The sequence below is a fragment of the Protopterus annectens genome, chromosome 11.part0 (genome assembly GCF_019279795.1).
Source record: "Protopterus annectens isolate FY-2018-M chromosome 11.part0, PAN1.0, whole genome shotgun sequence".
Taxonomy (NCBI): domain Eukaryota; kingdom Metazoa; phylum Chordata; order Ceratodontiformes; family Protopteridae; genus Protopterus; species Protopterus annectens.
Window position 1 is genome coordinate 273,313,971 of NC_056745.1, and position 24,712 is coordinate 273,338,682.

Sequence of the window (24,712 nt, forward strand, 5' to 3'; positions counted from 1 at the left end):
CAAGAGGCCACATATGCCAGAAGGCTTGAAGCGATACACATTAATCGGCACCTGGCACAGTGTGGGTGAGAGACTGAGGTGTGCTGCAACAAGTGCAGAGATGGGGGACACAAGGACATCTCCCCTGTGAGTTTGAAAGACCTAGGTGCAAGGCAAAGTGGAGAACCGGCATCACAGAAGTCTGGCTGAGGGACTGTCTGAGGCTTCATGGCTCAGCAGAGTTCCATGAGGCTGGGAAGATCCCCTGAGAGGCTCCAAGAGCACACATGACACTGCATGATTTGGCAGCAGTTATGAGATATGTAACCCTGGAAAAGAGCTTTCTCTCCTGGGTAGAAGTGGAACCCCAGAGGGGGTCAGTCCCGATGGAAGTCAGGAAGGGAGAGAGAGGTCGAAATTGACTGGTACAAGACAGCTCTCGCCTGAGTGAGGGGGTATGGACAATGCTCCATCTGGGACAGAAGTCTGGAAGGGGAGAGAAGCAGACAGTGGCAGGGCTGGGTAAACTCCTGCCTGGGTGAGGGGGTCAGGCAGAGCCCCCCACAACAGAAGACCTTAAGGGAGTGCTAGGGCAAACAGCAGTGGGGCCTGGAGAGCTCCTGCCTGGGTGAGCAGGGTCAGGCACAGCCTCCCCATGATGGAAATCCTTAAGGGACCAACTGGCAAACAGTGGTGGGGCCTGGAGAGTTCCTGCCTGTGTGAGTTGGGTCAGGCAGAGTTTCCCATGATGAAAGTCCTTCAGGAAGTGCCAGGGTGGATAGCAGAGGGGCCCTGGAGGGCCCCTGCTGGGGAGAAGGCATCCAACTTCACCCCATAATCAACATCATCCTTAAAAAAATCTCAAAGTCCCCAGAGCTGCTCTGGATGGGAAACCAGGGGGACTCTGAAGCCTTCATGAGAGCGAATCTGCCTCTCAGCAGCCGAGGGGAGTTTTGGAGGAGCAGACTGGATTGGATGGAAGCTCCCCTGAGAGGGTCCGAGGGCATGAGCGATCCGGCACAATTTGGCAGCCTGCAGGAAACATACAGGTGGCGGAGTCCCCTGACGTGGGTGTCCACAGCCAGTTGAGGTCTCTTGGCCAGGTCACGGGGGGCTGTAAGGTTTAGCCCTGACAGAAGTCAGTACAGGAGCACCAGCAGATGGGTGTAGGGCCTGAAGAGCTCCTGCCTGGGTGAGTGGGGTCAAGCAGAACCCCCCCACGATGGAAGTCCTTGAGGGAGTGACTGATGGCGGTAGGGCCTGGATGGCTCCTGCCAGGCAAAGGCATCTGACCATACCCCATACCCAATGGCATCCCTGAAAAACCATAAAGTCCCCAGAGCTGTTTAGGATAGGAAAGCAGGGGGACCGGCCACCCTGGGAAGCCAAGTCACCATTCTGTGTCCCAAAGACAATGTTTGGGATTCCGGGACAGAGACTTCCAAACTGGGACTGTCCTGGAAAAACTGGGACCATTGGTCACCTTGCCTAGAATGAACAAAAAAAAGTTATGTAGTCACCATAATGTTCCATCTTGTGATGTCCATTTTTATTCTTCAACAGGTGGGTTCAGATCTGACTCTGCCATTATTCTAGCTCATGGCCACCAAAAAGATCTCCAGCTCCTCCCTTAACCATAATGCACCAGCCCCTAACATACCTCAGATCTTCTTTGTTGGTTGACAAAAATATTAATATATTTCTGACAGAAGCAGCCATATCTGGACCTCAGCATCAAGCAGTGGTGTCCTTTAATTTCTCATTCTTCCAGAAATCTATTGTGAAAAAGGTTGGGGTTGGTGGAAGGGGAGTTGAAGAATGAAAATGGACAACACAGATGGAACGTTATGGTGAGTACATAACTTCTTTATCTGATGTTGTCCAATTTTCATTCATTCCTCAACAGCTGGGACAGACTCCCCAGCTACCTAAAATCCCAGGAGGACTCTATGCAAGGATATTCCTGAGCACAGTTGCGCCAAAGGTTGCTCTTCCCTTTGAAACCAGATCCAGTTTGTAATAAGTAATGAAGGTATGAGGACAGGCCCAAGTTGCAGCTACACATATGTTGTATATAGAAGTAGAAACAAAGTAGTCATGGACCTAGTTGAATGGGCTGTTAAAGGTTTTGGTAAGGACAGACCCAACCTATTGTAAATAAATGATATATAATTCATCAGCCATCTGGCTAAAGTTGCCTCTGCAACTGATTTACCAAATTAAGAATCTGCAAAGAAGGCAAATTCATCCGTCTAATTTCTTTTGTTCTATGTAATTAAAAAAAAATTAATTATCTGGGAACTTAAGAAAGAAAACTGGCAGATTAAGGACTGGTTGATGTTAGATTCTGACACCACCTTAGGAAGGAAAGGATTGGTTCATAATCACTATCCTTGTGAAAAATCAAGTAGGGAGGTTTAGAAGACAATGCTTGAATTTCTGAAATCCTAGCAGAAGTGATGGCCACCAGAAAAATAGTCTTCCAGGTCAGGAACTTTAAATCACATTTTGCTGCTGGTTCAAAGGGTTAATGAGTCAAGGCCTGTAGTACTAAATATAAGCCCCACGGAGGAGTTGAATTTTTATAAGGGGGTCTCAAAAGAAGGGTACCTCTCAAGAAGGCCTTACAAAGTTTAGATGAAGCCAGGGTAGAGCTCTCAAATCCAATGTGAAAAATTAGAGATTGCTGCTAATTGAACTCAAATTGTTGAAGACCTAGCTCCTTCATTGAAAATTGTAGCGAAAAATTTAAGGACACTTTAGTACTGGGGCTGAAAAGGGGTCTATACGTTTCTGAAGTGCCAAAAACGAACCTTTCCATTTACTTCTGTAAAGTTTTCTTACATGTACTTTTATTTTCCCATAAAGCTTATGACGGACAGAAGATGAGAACATAGGTTGTCTGGCTATTAAAAGACATGGAGAAACCATGCTGTCAGCTTTAGGTTTGAGATATCTGGGTGAGTCATGCCTGTTGGGTGAGACAGGAAGTCTGGAAATCATATTCAGAATCCAAGGAGGGTAAATGAAATGAGACCAAAGAAAAGGGGAACCAACTCTGTTGAGGCCAGTAAGGTACGAGGATGGCACTGATCTTTAACTGGAAAGCCTTCTGTAGAAATTTGGGGTATCAATGGAATTGGAGGATATGCATAGAGGAGACTGGGGGGGGCCAGTCATATATCAGTGAGTCTCTTAGCGATTCCTCTGATGGGGGAATTAGGGAAAAGAAGCTGCTGCACTTGTTCAGGGGAAATGCAAAGAGACTGCAGCAAGGCTGGCCCCATTGCTGAAAAGTTATTTCTGCTACCTTCATGTTGAAAGACCATTCATGAGGTGGTAGAATGCACCTGCTCAATTTGTCGGCTATCACAATGGACTTCCCCAGAATGTGCGTTATCAGAAAATGATTGGATAAGATCATCCATTGTCGCACTGAGGGCTTCTTGACATGAGATAAGACCTGGTTCCTCTTTGTTTGTTGGATCTACCAAACCACTGACATTGTCAGGCTGAATCGCAACTGTCCCAAAAGGGAGTGCATCTTGGAAAGCCTGCAATGCTAAGAGCACTTCTCATTTCCAGAACATTGATATTCATATTAGCATCTTCAGGGGATCGAGTGCCTTGGACAGTTTTCCCCAGGAAGTGCCCCTCCAACCAGTCTGGGATGCATCTGTGGTCACGATGGCCTTGGGCTGAGGGAGAATGAAAATATGGCCTGGTAGAACCTGATCTGATTGAATCCACAACCAAAGGTATCTCTTGCATACCAGAGTGATTCTTATTTGGGCTGACGTGTTGGCAAATAGACAATTGTGTTGCTAACATCCACTGAAGAATTCTCATGTAAAGTCTTATTACAGAAACCAGGACAATAGCCTTCAACACTGATCCTAAGGCTTGTAGAATCAACTGGGATGAGATTGTGATGCTGTGAATTATTTTTTCTGACCTGGAATCTGATAGTTTGTACTCGAAAGAGGAAGAGAAGCTGTCACTGATACTGTGTTGAAAATTGCTCCTATGAATTCCAATGTTTGAGATGGTTCTTCCTGAGATTTGTTGCAATTTATGGTTATCTCCAGATGGGAGCAAGTCTGGAGTTTCTGATCTTGTGCTGTTATCAGTAGATGCCTAGTCAGGGTGGTAATGAGCCAGTTGTCCAGGTATGGAAACACTAAATCTCTGCAGTCTGAAGTGAGATGGTACCACTGCCGTGCATTTGATGAACACCCTGGCAGCTGTGGTGAGGCCAAAAGGCAGTGTTCTGAACTGGTAATGACCGACTCCAAAGCCATAAGCATAGACCCTTTCTGGATTCTCTGTTCATTTTATGTGATAGTATGCATTCTGAAGGTCAATTGAGCACATCGTCATCCTTGCACAAAAAGGGCAGAATGAACTGAACCATGACCATCCAAAACTGAGCGAGCTGAACTGATTTGTTCAAGTTGCTGAGATCCAAAATTGGTCTCCAGTCCCCTGTTTTCTATGGCAATAAAACGAATCTTGAGTAAGTTCTTGATTCTGTTTGGTCTGGTGGGACTTCTTGGATGACTATGTTCTAGCAGTTTTTGTATTTCTAGTGCTGCTGCTTTCATTTAACTGGTTGGACCAAAGGGAAATTTACATACAGATGGACGTGGAACAGAAAAAGGAATTATATAACCTCTGGAAATAATCCTCTGCATCTATGTATCTTTTTTGATATCTAGCCAGGCTCTCTGGTACAGGGATAATTGACCATCATTTGCCTCCAGAGGGGGACACAATCGGGCCTCTTTTCAGGAGGACTGGGAGGATCTGTCAGAGAAGGAATCTCTGGACCCTTTGTTATGGAGGCCTCCTCTGTTCTATCGGTGGCAACTTCCATTTGAGTTCTCCCTCTGCCCCTGGGGGAACTATCTTCATGTGGATCTTGGAAAGGATCCTGGGACTTTCTGAACCAAGTTTTTCGACCACCTCATTGATTCCTAGTGAAGGTTCTTTGAGGAGTTGAAAAACGTGCACCCACTAGAGAAGCTGAGGGAGAATGAAAGGACAGTCTTGTAGAACCTGATCTGATAGATTCCACCACCAAAGGTATCTCTTGCATGCCTGAGCGATTCTTATTTGGGCTGACAAGTGTTGGCAAAGAATAGACCATTTGTGTTGCTAACATCCATTGAAGAATTCTCATGTAAAATCTTGTGAGGGAAACTAGGACTATATTTAATTTTTATTTATTTTACATTTGTTAACCGGGGGTGTCTGACTGAGCCGAAAAGGCCCTTTTTCAGCAGAGGCCCGGGGAGAAAAGCTCCACAAAGAAAAATTACAGACACATTTAGTTATTTAGACATGATCAGTATACACACAAATTACAGGAGACATGTTTTTACAGTGGTATGCTTATAAACCGTTACAGTGGAGAGAACAAATAAAAAAATATTAATTTTAAAAATAAAGGTAATTAATAGATTTGTGGTGTACAGCTGAAATTTGGAACATAGGTAGAATACATACATAGTACACAGGTACAGTATATACACTGTAGATTAGCCAGTGTTTGTGAGTAAGATTGAAAACTATTATCAAGTGCTCTAGATTTTGTATGTATGTGTTATCCGCTTTCACTAGCCTGGGGAGCAATCATGGCACTGCCAACTTTCCTTGAGATGTTGCCTGATGAGGTCTTTAAAGGAGGCTTTGAATGATGTGTTTTGAATGCTTGTAGGGACAGAGTTCCATTTTTTAGCCACTGAACTACTATATAGTGCATCTCCAAAGCTATTGTACCTGTTGGTGACTTCTAGTAGTAGTTTGCTTGATGATCTACGAGGCCTTTTGGCTGAGTGATGTTGTACTAGGTTTTTGAGGGCAGGACACTTATTGGGGAGGTAATAGATAGAATGACAGAGGCAGAGCTGATTGTAGGTTAGGAGGTTGGGCAGTTCAAGCCAGTGGAGCGGTCTCAAAGCAGTACAGTGATGAGTTCTATATGAGCAATTTGCAGCAAAGCGGGCAATTCTGTTATAGCAGGCTTCCATTATGCTTAGTTCAGTTTTGTTGAGATTAGTCAGAATGGGAGATGCATAGAGTAGGGTGGATAGAAGTTGGGAGCGAGCAATGACTGATCTTGTGTTGTTGGTAAGAAATGGTTTGATACGGTAGAGCGACCCCAGTTTGGCATGTACTTTTTTAATAGTTAAGTTGAGATGACTATCAAATTTTAGGTGGGAGTCTATGGTTATTCCCAATAGCTTAGCCTGTGCCACTGGAGCAATTGGAGTAGCATTAGTGGAGTAGATAGTGAATTGACTGTTAGTGTTTTTGTTAGAACGGGTTATAATCATAAGCTGAGTTTTCTTTGGACTGAGGATAAGTTGGGCTTTGGTAAGGTAGTTTTCAACGTCAGAAAATGCTAGTTGAGTTGTTTGCAGGAGGGTGGGAATGTTTTGTGCAGCACAGATTAAGGTAGTGTCATCTGCATACTGAATTATAGATGCATGCTGTGTGGAGGTATGGAGGTCATTTGTGAAGACTGTGAATAGTAGTGGTCCTAAGATAGAACCCTGTGGGACTCCTATAGTTATGGGCAGCTGAGGAGAGAGAATTTTCCCATTTCACAGCATGGTACCTGTCAGTTAAGTAGCTTTGGAACCAGGTAAGAGTGGAATTTGATAGATGATATTGGTTTAGTTTATTTAGCAGGATTTGGTGCGAGACTGTGTCAAATGCTTTGGACATATCCAAAAAAAGAGTTGACACTTATAGGCCTTCATTTTTGAGATGGTTTACTGTGTCTATGAAGCAGAGGAGGGCTGTAGTGGTACCATGGGCAGGTCTGAAACCATGCTGAGTAGGTAACAGGATGTTGCTGTCTAGGAGATAGTTTAGCATCTGGGTATGGATGCATTTTTCTAGGAGTTTGGCCAGGGGGGAGAGTAAAGCAATGGGTCTGTAGTTAAGTTCAGTGGAGGTCCCGCCTTTATGTATGGGTGTAACATAGGATATTTTCAGAGTTTGGGCACATAGTTTTCAACAATTGATCTGTTTATGAGAGTGGAGACTGGGATAGCAATAGCAACTGCTGTGAGTTTCAGGTTTACTGGTTGCCTTCGTCCGTGGCTTTATTGGGTCGCTTTCAGCGCACCTTTCATGGTTTTATTGGATTCACATTGTGTACTTTTGCCTGCACTTGATTTTATTTGTGTTTTCTATAAAAGGACTAGGAAGTTGACTAAAGAAGGGGTCAATGGAAGGGGAATACTCTCAGTCCTGGGTGTATATACAAGATCAATTTTTGGCATCGAAGGGGGTTGTAAGACCTTTTGTGGTGCAGTAGGAGGTGTCGGCACCGACTGGGAAACTAAAGAAGCTGTTGCCAAAGGCACAGAGGTGGCTGGTGCTGAGGAAGCAGATATGAAATCAGAAACTCAAATGGCTGAGACTTTTTAGAGATAGGATAGTTGAGAAGTATCTCAAACACACACCATAATTCTGTTTTTTTTGTTGTTGTTGTTGTTGCAGGACTGAAAGATAAATGGGAAAGAAACCAAGCATATGAGGCAAAATCAAGGACATGCTGGAAAAATCAGGGACATTTAGTAGCACACACACACACACACACACACACACACACACACACACACACACACACACACACACACACACATTCAGAATATAATGTGCTTAAATTTAGAATTAAATTGTTAATCCTTAACCTGATATTGGGTAGGAAAACTGACATTTTTATGCAAATGTATCTATTAGTAATAGCCAGTGTACAAGTTTTTGTACCCTACACTACAGAACTACACAAATACTGCAGCAAGCGAATGAAGCATATGGAACTTCCTTCTCTGGACAGCCAGTAGAAACTGCAATGCAGGCATCAGTTAAAGCTGACTGGATATTCAGTAACAGAAATAGACATCTGTGCTGCAAGACTGGAGGTGCTCGGAGAGAAACAGAATTAATAGCCTTGAAGTTTGTGTATTGGCAGGTAGTTTAACTCCACTAGAACTGGCTAGTAGTCCATGGAAACTTTTGAGTTTCCAGCAGTGGGAGCAACCAGATAACACTTATGTTTTGAAACCATACAAGACAGCAATGGATGTGCCAAGATAACCACATAAGTAACCAGATAAAAGCAAAGCTATTTAATTTCATTAAGGAAAACTCCACCTTCTGCACAGTTTAACTTAACTACTAAGTTGTCTTTCCCACTACATTATGATTTCAGTATTGCATAGGTACCTAAAACCTGCTTTACTTTATAACATTTTCATTTCCTTGTTTTGGAATCAAAGGAAGGGAAAGGCCACCCACTTTTAAGCTTAACTTCTCACATAATTTGCAGAGAAGTTTGTCTACACCTGCATGATATACCACAGACAGAAATTTGTAATCAGGTGCTGCTGACAATCTTATATGGGTAATTAGTCCTGCTGATGTCAGGAGCTCAGGCTGCTGTAAACAAGACAGAGGTGCAAAACGGTTTTCCATTGTCTTTTGCAGAGGGGAAAATAACTTACACTGATTCACAGTTACTTCCAATGCAGCCATGCCTTTCACAGCAAAACAAAGCAATTAGATCAAAGGCAGTTTTCATCTCTTTTGACAAATTTACATAAGCACCATCACAGCACTGAAATGCTAAGCTTTAAATGTTTGTTGCTTATACTACTTTATATTTTAAGATGACTTGATTGTAGTATCAAAGATGTCTGAGACTTTTAGAAGTTTTAGAGAAAAGGCAGACATTTTTTTCTTGCAAGCCTTGTAAAGTATCAGCACATTTACCTGTGTGTGTGTGTGTGTGTGTGTGTGTGTGTGCGCGTGGGGGGGGGGGTGGGGGGGTGGCTGTCAATTCATCTTGGACTACAAAAAGATACTTTGAACAAAAACCTGCAATTTAGCTATTTTGGTTGCAGCTATATAATTCCTTACTATAACAAGCCCTGAGACATACACAGATAAGAGCAATTCAAGACAGTATACAAGATGGCAGTGACCGACGCTAATCCTATTACAGGTCAATGGCCTGGAACACAACACTGCTTCCTTATGTCTAGCATGACTCTCATAAAGTAAACTTGAAATGGATTATGGAGAGAGAAAGGCTTTAAGCACACTAAGATCATGAGACCACATTGATATCTGAAACCCCAATGGCAGACATTTTGCAGAAAACATTAAAATTCTATTGGAAGCAGTCAGAGTGATGTTGAGGTGTTAAAACAGCTCAGAAAACTTAGAGTAAAAGAATAGAAGTGGAAAATAAATATGAAGAGAGGACCAAGTAGCAGCCGCCTCAAGGATGGAATTAGTATTCAACCTCTTGAAAAAGGCACCAGAGGATGCAACAGCCCTGATAGAATGAGTCTTTACTGATGTGGAAAGACTTTTTCCATGAAAAGAACAAAATGAAATGGCCTTAGAAATCCAGGAAGAAGTGGTTTGCTTAGAAACAGCCAAACCCAAAGATTTTGGAAGAAAGGACACAAAAAGCTGCTCAGATTTGCAAATAACTTTAGTTTTGTCCAAATATCGAAGCTGTTTATGCAAATCTATAGTGGTGAAGAACCTTCTCACTAGCAGACTGCATCGAGGGGAAAAAAGCAGGGAAGGTGAATAGACTTAAGGGAAATCTCATGAACCACACTGGGTATAAAAGAAGGAATAGTACAAAGAGACACCCTGTCTCTGTGAAAAACAGGAAAGGAGGATGGCCATGAGAGCCTGAAGTTCAGAGACTCTCTTGGCAGTGGTGACAGCCAAAAGGAGAACACACTTCCAAGTACAATGTTCTAAAGAAGCAGGCTCAAATGAATCCCAAGTCAATTTTTCAAGAACAAATTTGAGGTCCCAAGAAGGTGGAATAGGCTTCCTGGTGGGAGGCCTAATATGAAGGATGTCTTTAAAAAACTGATTGACCTCGAATCTAGAGGCCAAAGGAGGATGTAAGGGCAGACAAGCAGAAAGTGTTGACAGGTGAGCTTTAGCTGAAGAATATGCTAACCCAGCATGGAGCAGATCACACAAATAAGAGAACCAGAGGAACCTCCACAGATGAGGATCCTGATGGTGAGAGAGGCACCAGACAGAAAACCTTTTCCATTTCGACAATACTGATTTCCTGGCCTCCTGCAAAACCTGAAGCACATCCTCAGAAAATAGGTGCCAGAAAGGGATCAAACCTCTATCACCCATAGCATCAGTTAAAGAGTGGACAAATGAGGAAGGATAAGAGAACCCATGTCTTGTGTAAGATCTACCCGGTGAGGTGACTTGTGGTAATTGCCCCTTGGCGAAGTGAGAAAGGAGGAGAACCAATGCGGTCTGGTCCAAATGGAAATCGCTACCAAGATTTTGGGAGAGTCCTGCCTCATCTTATGCAAGACTCATGGTAAGAAAGGAAGTGGAGGGAAGGCATATAGAAACATTCCCTTCCAAGGAAAAGACAGGACACTAACTTTCCAAGCCAGCGAACTGGTGACTCTGAAAGAGAACAGAGGAAGTTGTCCATTCATAGTAGAAGCAATAAGATCTACCCAAGGACTACCTCACTGATGGACACTGTCCAGGAACACAAGTCTTCGAAGAACTTATTCATGAACTTGCATGCTGGACCTGCTCAAAGAGTCTGCCAGTAGACTGTGCTCAGAGGGAATGTAAACTGCTTGAAGCGTCACTTAATACCAGACAGCTATATTTCAGACCTGAAGAGCTAGTCTGTAAAGAAGATTGGACCTTGTATCCCTCCTTGCTTGTTGACATACCACATCACTGTGGTATTATCTGTGAAAATTTTGAAGGTCCCGGGATGAAAGAGGGAATGCAAAGACTGCAGAGAGAAGCAGAGCCCTCATCTCCTTTATATTGATGCCGTCCAACCTCTGATGAACCGACCAGAGACACTTAACCTTGAGGGGCCCAAAGTAGGCACCCAATCTTCTGTCTGAGGTGTCTGTAAAGAGAGCTCTTAAGCCAGGACTGGAGTCTGGAAAGAAAGCCCCAGGTTGAGAGAAAGTTGTTGAATCCACCACTGAACCTCAAGCATGAGACAAGGAGGGAAGGGAACTGGGAGGTCCAAGGGGTGGCAATGCTGGAGCTGCACTAACTTGAGGTACCACCGAAACTTTCTCTTCTGCACTCTGGCCAGATGGAGCATGAGCATGGTGAAAGCTATGAACCCGAGAAACCTGAGAAATTCTCTGACTGTAAACCAGGGGAAGAGGAGACTGGAAAAAGGCAGTGATAGAGGGCCTTGGGGCAGGCAGATATGCCAGCATGGGGATGGTCTGAAGCCTGCAACAGAGGAAAATATGATCTTAAAGCATCAGAGCTGATATCTGGAAGTTTATGGTGAACTCCAGACTCTGCAACAGGGAAATAGTAAGCCTGAGATCTGAAGCAGAGCATCAGGGAAGAAGTTTGAATGAATAAATCATACATATAGGGGAAGATCTGAACTCCTCTCATCCTCAATAATGCAATGACAGGAACAAGGCATTTGGTGAATATCCTTGGGGCAGTAGAGGGGCCAAAGGGCAAAGTAAAGTACTGAAAATGCAAGAACAATACATGGAAATGTTAAAAATTGGCTGAAAAGAGGGTGGATGGGGATATGAAAGTAAACATCCTTGAGAACCAGAGAGACCAGAAAGGCCTGAGGCAGAAGAAGAAGAAATAAAGTCTGAAGAGACAACATCCAAAGGGAAGGAATCAAGAAACATGATGAGGCAGAAGAGATCCAGAATTGGTCTCCCAGTGCCCTCCTTTCAGGTAACCAAAAATATTCTGGGGGAAAAAACCCTCCCTCTACCTAGGCAGGAGGTAGTGCTTGAAGGGTGCCTTGAACTAAAACAAATGCAGCACCCCTGGGTAAAGAAGATGTTGCTCCCAAGGAGGTTTAGGAATGTTTAAAAGGGGAGGAAGGTATTTCCAAACCATAAAATATCCCTGGTGTATAATGGTCATGTCCCAAGAGTCTGTTGTGATCCGTAACCAATTTGAAAGAAACAGAAAGATGGAGGACCAATGGAAAGGAGAAACAAATTGTCAAATTTAACCTGGCTTGCCCAGAAAAGCAGGATTCTGGGAGGATGGAGTCTGAGTAGACTTTGCAGGAGGCATACATCTAGAACCCTTTTTTTCCCTTAGAACAGCAAGACTGCATAAGAACAAAAGCAGATTTGGAGAGATAATTCCACTTGAAATTGGGAAAAGGAAAAATGAAAATATGTTTCAACCCTGCAAGGCTTTACCATTATCCTTGAGAGGGCTGAAAGGTTCAGCAGCACCAAAAAGATTTTTTATTATGCAAAGTAACATCCAATAGTTTGGCCTTATTATCAGGCAAAGCCTAAAGATGAAGCAAACAGTAATGCCTCATAACCGAAACAAAGGCAGCAACCCTGTAGGAGGCATCAGCTGCATCATAGCTGTATTTAATAGAGTGGTGAGCAACTTGGAGGTACAAGCCCAACAGGGAAAGGGCGGAAGCCTTCCCCTCAGAATTAGGAAGGTCAAACCACTTTGGAAAGTGACAAAGAACAGCCAAAACATACCTGATCATATCAGTCTGGTAACTGAAGGCATGAAAGGATAAAGTGGTAGCAGTGTAAACCTTTTTGCCCTGTTTCTCCATATCCCTACTATCCTTATCTAAGGGAGCAGCATGGTAGAGGGCAACAACTTTGAGGACTTGTTAGAAGAGACACACTATAGAAGGGTATTTATAAAGAAATGTAAATTTCGGAGGAATTTTGTAAAATCTATCAGGTTTCTTGGGTGCAAGGGGCTGTGAATCAGGGGCCACAGAGGCTGCTAAAAAGGTATCCAGAAGGGCAGCCAGAACAGGAGGAACAGTCGATGGCTTAGGAGACTCCATCTGGAGGAGCTCATTATTCCTTTTCTGAATTTGTGACTTAACAATCCCATTTAAACTCCATCATGCAGGCAACATTATCCCCAAAGGAGAGTTCCTCCAGAGGGGAATCTGGACCAAGTCATCTTCCTCTGAACCATAATCCAAGGGTAAAGAAATTTAAGAAGAGTAAGCCAGGGACTCTTCCCCTGAACCCAGGTCTCCATCCAAAGAATCTAGTCCCTTTGGTCTTAAGAGGAGTGGAAGAGGATGGGATGGGAAGGCAGACACCCCTTGAGGAGGCTTTTCAAGCCATCAAAAAAAGAAGTTATGTACTTACCATACCGTTCCATCCAAGCTGTTCTTCAACCTGTGGGTTCGGATCAGACTCTGCTGCATACTAAAGCTTTAGGATCCAAAATCTGAGCTCTTCCACTACGCATAATGTTCTGCTCTCCTCTCAAACCCTCAGACCGAGTTTGCTGCTCAAATATATGCAGTATCTTACTTATATGGCTCATATATATCATAAAAGTGGAGAGGGAGCCAAAAAAGAGCACTTCAGGGGCTCAAACTGGAAAGCATTAATTGTATAAATATGCGCTAGGTCCTACAAAGAAAGGTAGGGGGATGGAGAGAGGGAAGGTTGAAGAACAAATGAAAAGCAACAACTCAGATGGAATGTTATGGTAAGTATGTGACTTCTTTATCTGAAATGGTTTTCATTTGTTCTTCAACCTGTGGGATAGAGTCCCCAGCTACAGAAAACTTGGGAGGCCCTCAATGAAGGATATTCCGGAGCACAGCAGAACCAAAGGAGGCCCTGTTCCTGGAAATAATGTACAACTTATAATTAGATATAAAGGTATGAGGGTTTAACCATATAGCAGCTGCACAAATATCAATGGGTAGATTAGACCAAAAGACTACACAGACCTAGTAGAATGGGAATAGAATACACAAGTGCAATGCAGTTCATGATCCAGCTGGTCAGAGTCACCTTGGAAACTGGTTTTTCCAATTTGGTCTTTGAGAAGGATACGAAAAGCTGTTCAGACTTTGAAATGTTTTGTTCTATCCAAGTAAAAGTAACTGTCTACGTACATCCAGCGTACGAAGGAGATACTCTGTTTTAGAAATTAGGAAAGAATACCAGGAGATTAATAACCTGATTTATATTACCCTCAGAAGCATCCTTGGGCAGGAAGGAAGGCTTGGTACCCAATGTAACGCGGTCCTTGTGAAAAATTAAATACAAAGGCTTACAAGATAAAGCCTGTAGCTCAGATACTCTCTTAGCTGAAGTGATGGCCACAAAAAAGGCAGTTTTACAGGACAAATACTTGAAATCAACTTTAGCAGAAGGCTCAAAAGTAGGGGCAACTACAGCTTGCAAAATCCTAGTAAGGTCTTAAGGTAGAGTTGGATCCTTAAGACGGCAAAGAAGAAAAGTACCTTTTAGAAAGGCCTTGCACAACTTGGAGGAGGCCAGAGAGAATGAATTTTCCCCAATGTGAAAGTTGAAAATGACTGCCAATTGCACCTTAACAGTAGAGAAGCTAGCTCCATTATGAAAAATGGATGCCAGGTACCCGAATACAGCAGGAAAAGGGGCTGTAAAGGAATCCAGTTAGTTTTGCCAAGCCCAAATGGAGAATCTCTTCCACTTACTATTGTATATTTTCCTGGTGGATGGTTTGTGTACTGCAATCAGAATCTTCCTAACTGGGGATGAAAGCCTGGGAGTTCTAGCCATCATTGGAACTGGAGTAACCAAGCGGTGAATTTCAGACTCAAGAGATCTGGGTGAAGGTGTCCTGATGGGTGGGACAGAAGATCTGGAGAGGGATCAGGAGTCTACAGTGGACAAACCAGGTGAGACCCAAGGAAAGGAAACCATAGTTGTTGAGGTCACACGGGAGCAATGACGATTACTTTGTACTTCAACTGCTGAGCATTTTGCAGAAATTTGGGAATGAGAGGAAGAGGAGGATAGGCAAAAAGCAGACCAGGGAGCCAAGCATGAACTAGAGTTTCTCTTGGTGACTGCCCCTGAAGAGGGATCAAGGGAAAAGAACTCACTGCACTCGGTGCTGGAAGGAGACACAGAGATTGCAGCGAGGTTGACCCCATTTCTGGAAGATCATGTTTGCCATTGAAGTATTTAGAGACCAGTTGTGAGGCATCAGAATGGTTCTGCTTGAGCCTGTCCACCAGAATGTTTGACTTCCCTGGAATGTTCATTGCTACTAGAAAGTGGTTGGAAAAAAATCACCCATTGCCACAACCGCATGGCCTTTTGACTTGGTTCCTCCCAGTTTGTTGATGTACCAGACCATGACATGTTGTCCATCTCAATTGCAATGGTCTTCATTGGAAGAGTGGATTAAAGGACTTGCAACACAAGAAGCACTGCTCTCATCTCCAGGACATCTATATGCAAATTGGTCTCTAGAGGTCCTCTGATTGGAGTCACCAGAGAAGATACTATTTGCATGTTTGAGATATTCTGACCAGGTGATTCAGCGGATACCAAATAAAGGACCATTGGACTACTAATGTCCATTGAAGTATTCTCATATGGAGGCATGCTATTGGGACAAGAGTAATCATGGCAGCCATGGACCCCAAGGTTCTTAGAACAAGACTTACCGCGGGAGAAGGAATATCCAAGATGTGTTTGGTATGGAGTCTCAAGGTGAAGATTCTGTCCAGAAGAAGACGACTTAAGGAATGAGCAGTGTCCAGATGGGCTTTGACAAAGTCTATTAATTATACTGGTTGAAGGTGTGACTTTTTGAAACTGATGGAAATGCTCAAGGTTGAGGCTACTTGGAATAGTCAGTCTATGGCTTGTAGAAGTCAATGCCTGATGGGAGCAGTTAGGAGCCAATTGTCCAGGTAGGGAAACACATGGAATCTTTGCATCTTCAGATGAGCTGCCACTACTGCCATGCATTTGGTGAACATTAAATGATTGGCTCCCAACCAAACCAGGAGGAACATTCTGGAGTGTCTGTTCATCTTGATGTGATAGCATGCGTCCTGTAGGTCTATAGAGCACATCCAGTCGTCCTTCTGCAAGAAAGGGCAGAATGGACTGAATCGTGACCATTCGGAACTTTGAATTGGCTACAGACTTGTTGAGGGTCGTGAGGTCCAAAATGGGCCTGAGGTCCCCTGTTTTCTGGTAACTAAAAATAATCTGGAGTAGATGCCTGATCCGACTTGGTCTAGGGGGATACTTTGGATGACTCTTTGTAAGCAGCTTTGAAATTTCTAAGCCTGCAGCCTCCCTTTGATTGGGGGGAACATTGTGGAGGTTCTTGTTTGGATAGGGAGTTTGGAAAAAGGGTATGGAATAACCTCTAGATATAATTTTTAACACCAAACGATCATTTGTGATGACTTCCCAGGCTACTGGGTGTAAAGACAAGCATCCCCAGACTGTCTCCAGAGATGAACAGTCGGGCAATCCTTCAGGATCACTGATTGGGCCTGTCTGAGAAGGTATCTTGAGACCCTTGATTCATCTGACCCCCCTCTGCCAAAAAGGCGGTGTCTGCCATTAGTACCATTTCCCCCCTCTGCCTTTGGAGGGAAGGTCTCCCTGTGAATCTTGAAAAGGACCTTGAGATATTTTGAACCACAACTTTTTACTTCCACTATGGTTCCTACAGAAGGCCTGTTGTGGGGTAGCAAAGTAGATTCTGACAGCAGACAAGGTCTTTCCATCTTTTTCACTTTGGGAGTGTGTGTCTTAGACAGCTGGACCAAATAAAGTTGATCCATCAAATAGGGCATTGGTGAAAGATGTCTTGAAGGGTTCCGAGAAATAACACAGCCGCATCTGGCATGGTGTCTGATTGCAATGCGTGACCAGACCACCCATGAGGTACCTTCTAAAGCATGAGAAATTAACCTCATGGACGTGTTCAATATGGACTGTAGGGTGGCCATTCTGAAAGAAAAAGTCTTCTATTCCTCAACAGACATGGACCCTAGGGCAGAACTAGTGAGTTCCTTGACTAAGTCCCTCTTTAGCCTGGTTACATATGCCAAATAATTCAGCGCTCACAATCCGAAGTTTGCTGAAGTGTATACCCACTTACCAAAACTGTCCAAAGCCCTAGACTCCCTGTTAGGGGGATGGACAGTGGAGCTTTGTTGGGCCAGTTACTTTTTGGAGGCTGCTGCAACCACCAGGGCATCGACAGGAACAACCTTAGTCCAGTGGGGTCTGTCTGAAGGGGCACTCAGGAACTTGTCAGGGCACTTAGGAATGGGTTCCACTTTGTTCAGCTCCTTCCATGTTGTGTGAGAAACAAGGTCGATAAGAACATCCACAGGGGGGACACCCAAGAAGTAAATGGGCCCAACCCAAAAGCTTCCAGAAACAGATTCCTCAGGGTTAAGGTTTTGGGCAGACCGAACACCTTTTTGGTGAAGAATTTCCATGATGTCCTCAAAAAGAGACATCTTCAGGGGTAATCCAAGTGCCTCCTTTTGCACTGATGCTTGTGAGGGACCTCTTCAGTGGAGTACTCCGAGGAGGTGTTGGAAGACTTGCGATGTTCCAAAGGGAAACCAGTCTGGAAGTCTTTCTGGGTAGACTGTCCTGGAGGAGACAGAACAGATGTCTCAGGCACAATCTCTGCTGAGGGGGGCTGGGTTCCGAAGCAAGGAGAGTCAAGGCTCTTCAGGGCCCAGACAGAACCCACTCCACCACCTCGAATACTGAGGGAGAGCAAGAACTTGAGGGCAACTCCACCAGAGCCAAAGCCGTCAAAGGGGAAGCTCCACAAATCCCCATCACTCCTGGACTAGAGTGAAGAGTTTGAGTCAAGCTATCAGGAGACAAAACCCCATGGGGCAGAGATAGTTCCGAAATCTTCATGGCTGACATCAACCCCTTGGACCAGACGCCGAAGCTACAGCTCCAAGAACAGCTCTGCTCCAAAAAGGTCAGAGCTAGGCAAGTCAGGGAAGTTGTCAGAGTCAAGGTAACCATACTTGTCGGCTCACACATCTCAACTCCAGGTATCTCCAGGCCAGATGACTCAGAACCCGGAAATCGGATCAGAGAAGGAGGTATCGGAGCAAAGGCAGGGACATGGCTCACAGATCCAGAGAGGAATGGAGGAGGCAAAATCCCCAGATGGATTCATGCTTTGAGAGACTTCATCATACTGTCTACATCAGCTTCAGAGAGACTATGGGAAGACCTAACAGATGAAGCAACAGATGGTGGTCTGGAGACTGGTCTAGAAGACTGAAGAATGGGCAACTTAGGCCTCGAGGCAACTGGCTCTGGGGAAAAACTGCAAGACCCGCACTAAAGGGAAAATGATCACAGTCAGAGCCAAGTCAGTTGGATCTGAAGTTTTAGATGATTTCTGAGGTGGTTCCCCAGTTTGGTGGGATCTATTTGGGGACCACTTGTGTTCCTTGAGTTTTTTTGAGCATTTTATCCCCTGAAGTAGAAGGCGATGCCAAGGAAGAAGCAGTCAGAGAATCGGAATCCTAGTGCTAGCAGAAGAATGGCAAACAAGATCTGAGGGGGTGAGGGGAAAGCAGAGCATTATGGTTTGGGAAGGAGCTCAGAGTTCAAATCTGAGCGCTTTAGTATACAGCCAAGTCTGATCCAATCCTCGTATCCAAACCCACAGGTTGAACAACAAATGAAAACAACTTCAGATCATTAAATAACCCCTCAGTAAAATCCTGCCATTCATAGTGGGAATACTTAATTATAGAGGAAATGTGCTTGGTTTTCTCTCTTTTTCTGTGGGATGTCCGCACAAAACACCCTCTAGAGTCAGACCCCTAGCAACATTCAACAAGTGTGGTAGGAATTTCCTAAGATCTGCAAAATCCCTCTTGATCTCTCAGATATAATTTGCCAAGGTTCCCTTTTAATGCCAGGAGCAGATGTTTGTAAAGCCTCCAAGGATGTATGAAAAGTTGGACTCATGATGGCCTCCGACAGGATCGACACACAGGAATCCAAAGCAGCCACCTGCTGATCCACTGGTCTTTTGCTAACTTGAAGAAAGATGTCTGGGGGAGGCTGGACAGCAGCCACATCAGACCAAAGTTTTTTGGCCTTCTTCTTGGCAAATGGTTGACACTTGGGACAGGAAGATTACACCAAAGCACCTTGTGCCAACAGTTTAAGACGGTGGTTTTCAAGGTAAACAGATAAAGAGGAGATGCCTATGTAGGGTCTTAGGGACAAAAGACTGGCAGACAGAACACTGTGTATGGTTGTGGGATGCATCCAAACAGAAAAAAACACTAGCTGTGACTGCCTTTATGGGAAAATTGTCTCCCACACCGACATTTTCACTTTCTGGATGACATGAACCCAGCAGCATTAAAGAAAAGAAAGATAAGAAGAAATCCCAAATGGGACACTTATCTGAAATGCAGCTTAGTAACCAGCACAACAAAAAGGCATTCGGACCAACGTTCAACGATGGCATTGAGGCTGGCAGCAAAGTTGTTTTAAGTGGGTGAGTCTATACATCACCTTTAGTATTTAGACACATATGCTTCCCATGCAAAGTGTAGGGCATAAAGGTGATGTAAAGATGCATATACTGGCTTGGGTGTCTATATTAGAACATCGAAGTTTCAGGTCTTCAAATGTTCTAATATCGACACCTAATAAGTGAAAGCTGAAAATAGCGAAGTTTTAGATAACCGAATTCTTTCCTAGGGAAAGAATTTGGTTGTCCGTTCCTGTTGCTTCGCTATTTTCAGCTCTGCGGTGGAAAGCTACGGTTAGGTTCAGGTAAGTGTGCGATTGTGTGAATGTGAGGGTTAGGGTGGGATAGGTGAGTTAGGGTTAGGGTGCGGGTCAGGTAAGTGTGCAAATGTTTCGATGTGAGGGTTAGGGTGGGATAGGTGAGTTAGGGTTAGGGCGCGTGTGTGTGTGCGATAGTGACGGACCTTAGGGTTTGGGTTAAGGTAAGTGGGTAGATAGTGGTGTATGTACAGTTTAGTGTAGGTTTAGATGTAAGATTTTAGGTGTATGTGTGTGGATTGCTGTTTGTTTGGTGTGTTTGTGTTGTGTGTATGTGTTTTGGAACAGCAAATTTTTTCCCTAGGAAAAAAATCCGATGTTCTAAATTTTCAGTCTTACCGGTTTTTGATTACTAGGTGTCGATATTAGAACATTCGAAGACCTGAAACTTCGATGCTCTAATACAGACCCCTGGCTGGAAGTTGGGCTGTCCTTGGCAGGAGATCCCTGACATTATGAATATTGCAAAAGTGATATGGAAGGGCATCACCTATTATCTTTTAGATGACTGCTGATATCATATGATAAACTGGAACATGCTAGAGAAATGTAACCTCTAGGGATGAGAACTGTCTATTGAAAGTAGGTTTTCATCCTGCCCTTTATTGTTCTGGCAAAAACAGTACTAACTAATTGCAAGATGTAGTAAAAGTTGGGCTTTCAGAGCACAGAGAGTTAGCACGGACCTTCAAATGTTTGGTCTCCTACTCGGAGTTTTACTTATGGAAGTGTGAATGGACCTAGATGAAATACCATTTTTTTCCAAGGAAACCTCTGTAGCCACGTACTAAATTACTTGCATGCTGCTGCTAATGCCTTGTAGTGATTTACATGAGGTACCAGTGTGAACATAAAGATTCTACCATGGAATTGCACCACAAGAGTTGAGATTTTATAGGTGGGGTTAAGTGCTAAATGCTGTAACAAGCAATAGGTTATAAATTAACCTCATGGGTACTAATGCAGATACTTACCAATATTAGCAGAACATAGTGCAGTCTGATTAAGACTAGAATGAGTACAACTGTGATGGAAGTTTCACTTGAATGAAAGTGGCAGTTCTCTGGAAGACTTATTTTAAAAATAAATGCTATTAAGTTCTTCTGTACTGTTAACTTCACACATCACATAGCCATAGGAAGAATGCTATCTCAGTAAAAATTAGTGAGAGTTTTAACACACTAGTTTTCACATTCATCTTAACAGAACTTGTGCACAAAATACCTTTGCCTTGCCTTCACTGATTCGTTTTTGGACTCTTTGTCTCAAAGACTTTGGTGACGAATCACTTGACTGCTCAGGAGACCTGAAAACATCAAAAACCAGTGTCAGATGCATATATGAAAAAGCTGTTAAGGTGGTGGGAATCTAGACTGCCTACAAACCTTTGTCAAAGTCTTACAGACGTTTTTTGATATTTGTTTCCCAAATTAATATAAACATAACTAGATTATAAAACAGTTTCCTATAACATTTAAGGCTCTGTTTAGAGTTTATATTTTTGTGCAGTTTATACAACATATGGACAGTATTCACAGATATTGCTATATAAACAAAATGTGCAAAACAAAAAGTATACACTCATCTTATAAAACACATTTACAATACTCAGATCATTTTTTTCTTGCTTTTTTCCCGCACACCTGCCAACGTTTAAGTCTCCCCCAATCAGTCCCTGCCCAATCATTCCCCTGTACTAGGGAACCTCTCCAGTACAGCATGGTGGCGACAGCTTTCTGGAGGGGCCATCATATAGATAAGATGTGACTGACTGCTTGCATCCTTGCTGGTATCCTGGCAATGAAGGCATTTGTGTTGCTTGTGTCTCTCCACATTAGGAAAGGAAATGAGATACCAGTATCACCATGGTGACCCACAAGTGAGTGCACTCTTCCATAAATTCACCAATGAATGCATCTACCAGTCAATGGCCTGGTGAGCTAAACAAAGCCTCACCCCAGGACGCACACTGTGACACCATCCTTCTTTCAATGGATTGCTTCTATATGCATCCTGCCCTGTCTCACCCTTGCCCCTGACTCACTAGTCTATCTCAGGTCACCTGGGCCAAAGTCAGGGTTCTAGCTTTCTACATCATTGGAGCTGGCTTATTTCTTGTAAGAGTACTGCCAATCAACAAAATGTTTTAAGTGTTTGTTTACTTTAAAGCATTTCATAATTTTTGCACAGCATTAAGTCCACATCAAAATACCTCCTATAAATTGTTTCAGTTCACTGACAGTGAGGATACCATTTAACATGTGTTATTTGCTTTTATTATTAGAGCAGTCTTCTAGAATGTTTAAAAATATTGTGACTGTCACATTGCTGTATTGTGAAAAATTAAATATTCTGCAAGTAACAGTAGAAGAGCTCTGAGCAGTACTCCAAGAATGCTCAAGAGCGATTATGGGAAAGGCAGAATGGAATCACAAGAGGTAGGCCACATCTAAGTTCAGGTGAAACAAAGTGCAATTGTGTAGTGAACTTACCATAACGGAAGATGCTCAGACAGATCACTGATGGAATTTTCCATACTGCTGGAACTTCCTGTCCATCCGGCCATTCTTCAAGAGCTCAGGTTTCCTTATCTGGTGCAGTGCAAGCCTGCCCTACAGCACATCCTAGTATGTTGGTCATACAGGACTAATCTTCAAACTTTCTTACCTTCAAACTAGAAATAATCTCAGGGCACAGCTCTAAAAAGTAACCTCATGCCAAGTTCCTCCAAGAACTAGGTGGAATCCAGTACATAGAGGTAGGCTAGACTAAAACCACTTCCCCTCATACCCTACCTTGAGGCAAACTACGTTAGGTTATACTCTTCATGTCTAAGGCTAAGAAGGAAACAGACTAGGGGCACCACCCCAGTCACTAAATGTAGGTTGATAGGAACATCTTAAGTGTGGAAAGTGAGCAGGAAATAATACAAAAAGTGGTCTTTCCAACACTATTTACTATTATAGTAAGTTGCCAACATAATTTTAATATGATTTTCATTAGCTCACTGTCATAGTATTCCTTACTTCTAGGAGGACTCCAGGAGCTTAGGCAGAATGCATGATAACTGCGGGGGATGGGGAGGGGGGTGACCATTGCTCAGTATGCCCTCCAGGATTGCTTTGGCAAATCCAGGCCTTAGGATTTGTGTCCAACTTGTACTGGCTAGCAAAGGTGTGGACAGATGCCCAAGGTGTAACTTCTTAAATGGACTGGAAGTCTACCCCCCACGTGAAAGACACAGTACTAGCAGCAGCAATGATATTGTGAATCTTCACTGTGGTTGTCAGCTGCTTGCCTTAAATCATTTAACATAGTGGATTCAGAGAGAGATATTTAGAAATTGTTTGCTTAGACAACAGCTGCCCCTTTTCTGCCAAAGAGATGAACACCTGGTTTCTCTTCCTGAAGTCTTTTGTTACATCTAGGTAAAATATCAACTGTCAGTGCATGTCTAAGACAGTGCAGGATTATTTCTTTCCTGTGCTGATGGGTTAGGAGAGAAGGTGAATAGACTTGCTGAGACTAAATTCTTATACTACCTTAGGCAAGAATGAAGGGTTAGTTTTGAGGCCTGTTTTGTTTTTGTGAATGTGAAAGACCAAGAAGGGTGACACACATGTAAGCACCTGCAGTTCTAAACCCATGCAACCTAAAATAAAGGACCACCAATAATGCTGTCTTCCAAGAAAGGGACTTTGAGGAACAGGAGACTGCTAGCTCAAAGGTCCATGAGGCAGCCTTACCAGGACCTAATTAAGGTCCCAAAAGGATGCTAGCTTCTTTCTGGGTAGTCTGATACAAAGTACCCCTCTTAGGAACTGTGAATGAAAGCAGGCTTCTAGAGGCAGATCTAATGGGAGACAAAGAAGGCACACAAACTTTAATAGAATTGCATGCCAGTCTTGTCCTCAGTAGCTCACTAAGGTATTGAAGGATCAGGGGCATCCCCACACTGGCAGCAAATGACAAACCTCTTCCACTGGTTACATAAAACCTCCTAGCAGTAGACTTTCCTAGATTCCCTGACAATATTAAGCACATTGTCAGTATACCGGTACCAAAAGGACATCAGGATTCTAATCATCCATACTGTGAGCTGCAGTGTCTGTAGACTGGGGGGGTATGTGGGGTTCCTTGCACTGCATCAGAAGGCCCACCATGGGTAGTGGCAACTAATTAAAACAGTCTGCCATCTGTGATCAGGGAGACCCAGTGCTGCCTGGGCCAAATGGGTAATATTACGAGCATTATCTAGGGAATCTGACCCTGTTTCAAGGTCCACAGGTACCACTGCAGGATCACATACTGAATATCTGTATAGTGTTCTAATCAGCTACAATCTGTCTGGCTTCTTGGTATCCAGGGGCTTGGAGTCAGGATCCAGAGGTGCATCTGTGAAAGTATCTTCCAGGGCACCCAAAATGGAAGGTAGAAAAATGGGCTTAGGTGCTCCCATTTCCAGAAGCTTGCAATACAATTTAAGTGTCAGAAGCTTCTCTGCATTTCCATTTAAAACTTTTTTCTTCTGGCAAGTGTTTCACCAAAAGATATTTTCTCAGAGAGAAAGTCAAAAGGTTTTATCTTCAGCATCAGAATCATAACCAAGGGGAAAGGAGATCTGGGAAGGTTAATTCAGGTTCTCCTGGTCAGAGTTATGTGCTTCATCTTCCTCTACTAAGGGAGGATGTCTTCACAAAGGAAAACAGGTTTTTAGTCTGATTTTAGTACCTGTAGAGCCTTGAGCCAGTTCAAACTAGTAATTCTGACTCTCCTGTGGGGAGTAGGAAGAGGGGGAAGAGTCCATCCATTTTTTTTAATGGAGTTTGGGGAATGGTTGGAGGAACGGAAATATGCTTTGTTTACAGAGTCTTTTTTTTAGAGGGAAAGTCACCTTAAAAGACTTGGGTCCTGATCCAGCAACCTGAACCTCGATACCAAAATCTTTAATCTCTTACCTAACAAAGACATCTTGAATACCATTGTCCTATTTTGAGATGATTACACAGATATCTTCTTTGCCCCACCCCCCAGGCCACTTATCTGGGGAAGGCCCCTGCAAGCAA

At 43.5% G+C, this 24,712-nt stretch overlaps 1 protein-coding gene across 1 annotated transcript in view; it reads right to left on the reverse strand.

Moving 5' to 3' along the window:
- Positions 1-24,712, reverse strand: part of LOC122814932 (PARP1 binding protein) — a 929,076-nt gene that overhangs the window by 118,287 nt on the left and 786,077 nt on the right. Inside the window, exon 8 of the mRNA XM_044087194.1 lies at positions 20,871-20,952. Within this exon, the coding sequence (XP_043943129.1) occupies positions 20,871-20,952 (82 nt within the window). The remainder of the gene's footprint in view (positions 1-20,870; positions 20,953-24,712) is intronic.